At 35.2% G+C, this 3,837-nt stretch overlaps 1 protein-coding gene across 1 annotated transcript; it reads right to left on the bottom strand.

Annotated features, from left to right (window-relative positions):
- On the bottom strand, positions 1,354 to 3,526 carry LOC107634950 (RING-H2 finger protein ATL5). The gene is made up of 3 exons (XM_016338282.2): positions 2,933 to 3,526; positions 2,262 to 2,365; positions 1,354 to 1,871 (listed from the first exon to the last, which is right to left on the bottom strand). Exons 1-3 carry the CDS (start codon positions 3,092 to 3,094, stop codon positions 1,562 to 1,564), a joined length of 576 nt encoding a protein of 191 aa, XP_016193768.1. The 5' UTR covers positions 3,095 to 3,526; the 3' UTR covers positions 1,354 to 1,561.

Here is a 3,837-nt window from a genome sequence, read left to right as displayed (position 1 = left end):
TATTTTGTATATAAAATAATTTAGAATAGAGAAAAGTGTATTTATTTTGGAGGAAAAAAGGAATCATGAGGGATCGACATCTCACTTTCATTAGTTGGGAAAACCCCAATTTTAGTATATTAAGTAGATTTTGAATCATATAACTAAATATAGGGAAGTCTTATACAAATAAGGAGGTGGAATATTTGAAAGAAACAGTGAAAAAGAGAAAGGGAGAAAAAACAGTGTGGTAGTACAACTATGATCATATGTACTATATACAGCTAAATTCAAAGCAAACATGACAAGACACTCAAATTCTGCCTCTCACTTTGGTGTCCATCTATTGAAAAACAACGACACATGTTCCTATCAACAGATTCCAGAAACATATAAAAACTTAGGATAATATTGCTCTCAAAAAATTGCAAAAGAAGTGTCTAAGGAAAAGCTCATTTTGCATTTGCCATTTTACTCAAATTTTTCTGAGACATAATTATGTGTCATAGTTATAGATTATGCCACTAGTATTTTCCAGTAACTTGAGTTGATAATCGAAAATCGTTGTATGATTTGATAGATTTGACTAAATTGTCATCTAACGATTCTTGATTATCAACTTCACATGAAGACAACTCCATGTGAGTTTCCACCTTAATGCAGTTACCAACTTCAAATACAAAAAAAGCATATTTCACAATTGCACCTCAAAGCTCCAAATACAACTCTTTGGCATAAAGAAAATTCTAAAACCATATATGCACATGGACAGATCATAGTTGCAAGTTATGTTTGGTAATCTAAGTTAACATATTTAAGATTTTGTGTTTGAGTTCCTGGAATCCAAGTTAACAGCAGATGAAATCGACAATGACAATGATTTTAAGTTTCACAATTTTGAATAAGTTTTTTAAGTTTATTTTTTGAATAAGTTTCGCAATTTGAACAAGGTTTTTTAAGCTTATTTTTTTCATTATATATAGCTATAATATATACTTGGTTTTGAAGATTTGTCTGGAGTCACCTGCCACAAGCCCACAATCGAAATCATTGATAGAACTTATTACATAAATAATAGGATTTTGCAAAATAATAAAAGGATGAAAAATTTCAAGAATACATTTATCTATGAAAATTTCTAACCTATTTTTACTCCCTAACCAAACAAATCCCATGTCATAAAACATGATTGCACCCTTCCTCCAAGACTCACCCTCTTGTGACAAGGAACAAAAATTCTGCCATTGACCAAATTCTTTAACAAGAAACAAAATCATGTGATTTGGTATTTCTTTTCAATCTGTTATTGCTTGCTAAAAGAAGTCAATTTTAAATAGAAATGCAAGAAACTCCATCAAAACCTAGATCAGCATATGCACCAAAACAAAAACATATTTATTTACATGTAAGCTGTAGAAATCACTGTTGACAAGCCTTGTTTTAAACCACCAAGTGAATATGAATGCCATACTACAGAGTACAGACAAAGAATTTGAATCCAATCTAATTAGAAGCCTTTCTCTATAGAAGCAGAAATTGTACACTACTTTCTTTTGAGAAGAACCCTTCTCCCCCGAGTAGATCATTGCCTTGCTTCTGGTTCTCCGGGAGGTGGTGGTTGTGAGGAGTTGCTAGCGGCCGGTTCGACACGACTCTCACTATCTTGATTCCTTTCTGGTGTGTGCGACTCATCAAGAGGCTGGCTCATGGTAAATGTAACAGGTCTAACATGTTTCGCCTCGGACGAGTTTTTCAATGGCAGACGGCATACCGGGCAAGTGGATTGTTTCCTCAGCCATATGTCAATGCAAGAAAGATGAAATGTGTGACCGCATTTCGGCATGATGCGTAACACTTCTCTTTCTCTGTAATCTGCCAAACATATGACACACCTGTAGAAGTAATGCGAATTAGTTATCCATTCATTGACTCCTTGGTTGAGCTTTCAAATCCATGAAGTGCTTTTCTTATATCATTAGCTCTTGTAACCGTGGATTTAATTTCTACGGACTATCATTGTAAAGATGTCTTACACGGACATCCAATTATGTCCTTCGGCAAAAGTAACAACTTTTGAAATCAACTACTTGAATGGTTGTCCAAAAGAAAGGATTTGATTGGATGACAGTGTAAACATCAAAATCGAACTCCATGAATAAAGTATAAAAAACGATGTTAAGACAATTACAGTATCTAGAAAACACCAGAAGTTACAATACGAGGTAAAGGAACATATGAGGAACAAGTTGTGCATGAGCTGAAACCGAGAGACCGAACTTAACTGTGTATCTTCAATGGCACTGAAGGCCTCTTGGTTGAACTTCAAAGTGGGGATTGCATCAAGCATAACAGGCTCGGGTTCAGGGTCATTAGCATGATGTTCTGGCTATCATAAACAACGAAAAATTAAAATCTAAATCACCCACCCTGAACAGATAAACAAGTAAAATAAACAAAACCACCACTTAGGTATAAACTAAACTACTAATTAGGCAAAGAATAATATCATCAACTTGAATTATATGATATATGGAATACTGACCTATGAAGAAGTTTCAACCACATACTCATCTTACAAAGACAAATCAAATGAAAGGGCAGTATATACATTGTTCAATACCTATATACCAATTCTACATCTGATTGAAATTTATAGCCAAGTCACAGATTTATTCTAGGAAAAGGATGCAGCATTTGCATCATTTGATATAGAAGCTTACAAAAGAACCAAAATTATAGCTGTCCTCATTCCTTATATGCTTCAAGGAGGATTGGATCAGAACAACAATCTAGTAACCATGACCAAATAATACATAGTGTAGAACTAATTTTCACAAAAGTTGAGCAGAATATCAAAAACTCAAACTCATGTTCACAAATCACAACCCAGAAAAAAGCTTAATAAAATCAGCTCAGAAAAGAAGGGGGGGGTCTGAAGAGGTGAAATTTTTACCTGTTCTACGTCAATCCTGGATTCAATCTCATACATCATGCGAGATTCAACACTCCCTCTTATCCTCCCACAAATGATTCTTGTGCACACAAACACAATGAAAGTGGCACTCATCCCAAACCCAATGACCGTGGTAACCAAATTGGTACCTGAACCCATCATCTCCAATCACCAATTTTTTTTTTTCAAATTTTAACACAAGATTCAACCAAAACCAGAACCCCAGAAGCCGGAAAAAAGCTCAAGAACACAAGCTACCACCACCGCATGAAAATACAGAACCCCACTTGGAAGCTTCAACCCCAGATAGACACGAAGTCCAACGGGGACAAAAGGGTGATGGAAACTAAAGAAAAGAGGGAAAATAGAAATGACCCATGTGAGAAAAATGGAAACTTTCGGTGTCAGATGGAAGCTGAAAAGGGTATGGAGATGTAGGAATCAGAAGTGGCTTTGGTGTGACTCAAAGGAAGGTGTTGGTGTGAAGAATAAGAAGAAGAAGAAGAAGAGAAGAGTTGAAGAAGACTCTTTTCTTTTCAATTCATTCTTCTCTCTTTCGTGAGTTGGGGGTGTGAGTGTGCGGCTTCTTCTTCATTTCATGATATCACTGAAAAATGGGAATCGTGTTCGTAGGGTCCACAGTGCATGAGAGGGTGTGGGTCCCATCACCAACACACAGCTCAGTTGAGTTCAGACCAAAACTGTGCCCTTTCTAGTTTTTAGATCCGACGGTTGCAAATTTCGGTCTCACTTTTTTCGGCCGCAACATATCTTAACGGTAAAAAAAAACAAAGGGAGAAAATTATTTGTTTATTTAATATTTATTGATAAATCAAATTCTTTTAAAATAAAAAAATTGGTAAACTAATAAAAGTAATTATTTAATTATCTTTAAGTTAAGATTA

Source organism: Arachis ipaensis, chromosome B04, assembly GCF_000816755.2.
Source record: "Arachis ipaensis cultivar K30076 chromosome B04, Araip1.1, whole genome shotgun sequence".
Taxonomy (NCBI): domain Eukaryota; kingdom Viridiplantae; phylum Streptophyta; class Magnoliopsida; order Fabales; family Fabaceae; genus Arachis; species Arachis ipaensis.
Note: the sequence above shows the minus strand (reverse complement) of the source record. Positions and strands in the feature narration are given on the sequence as shown.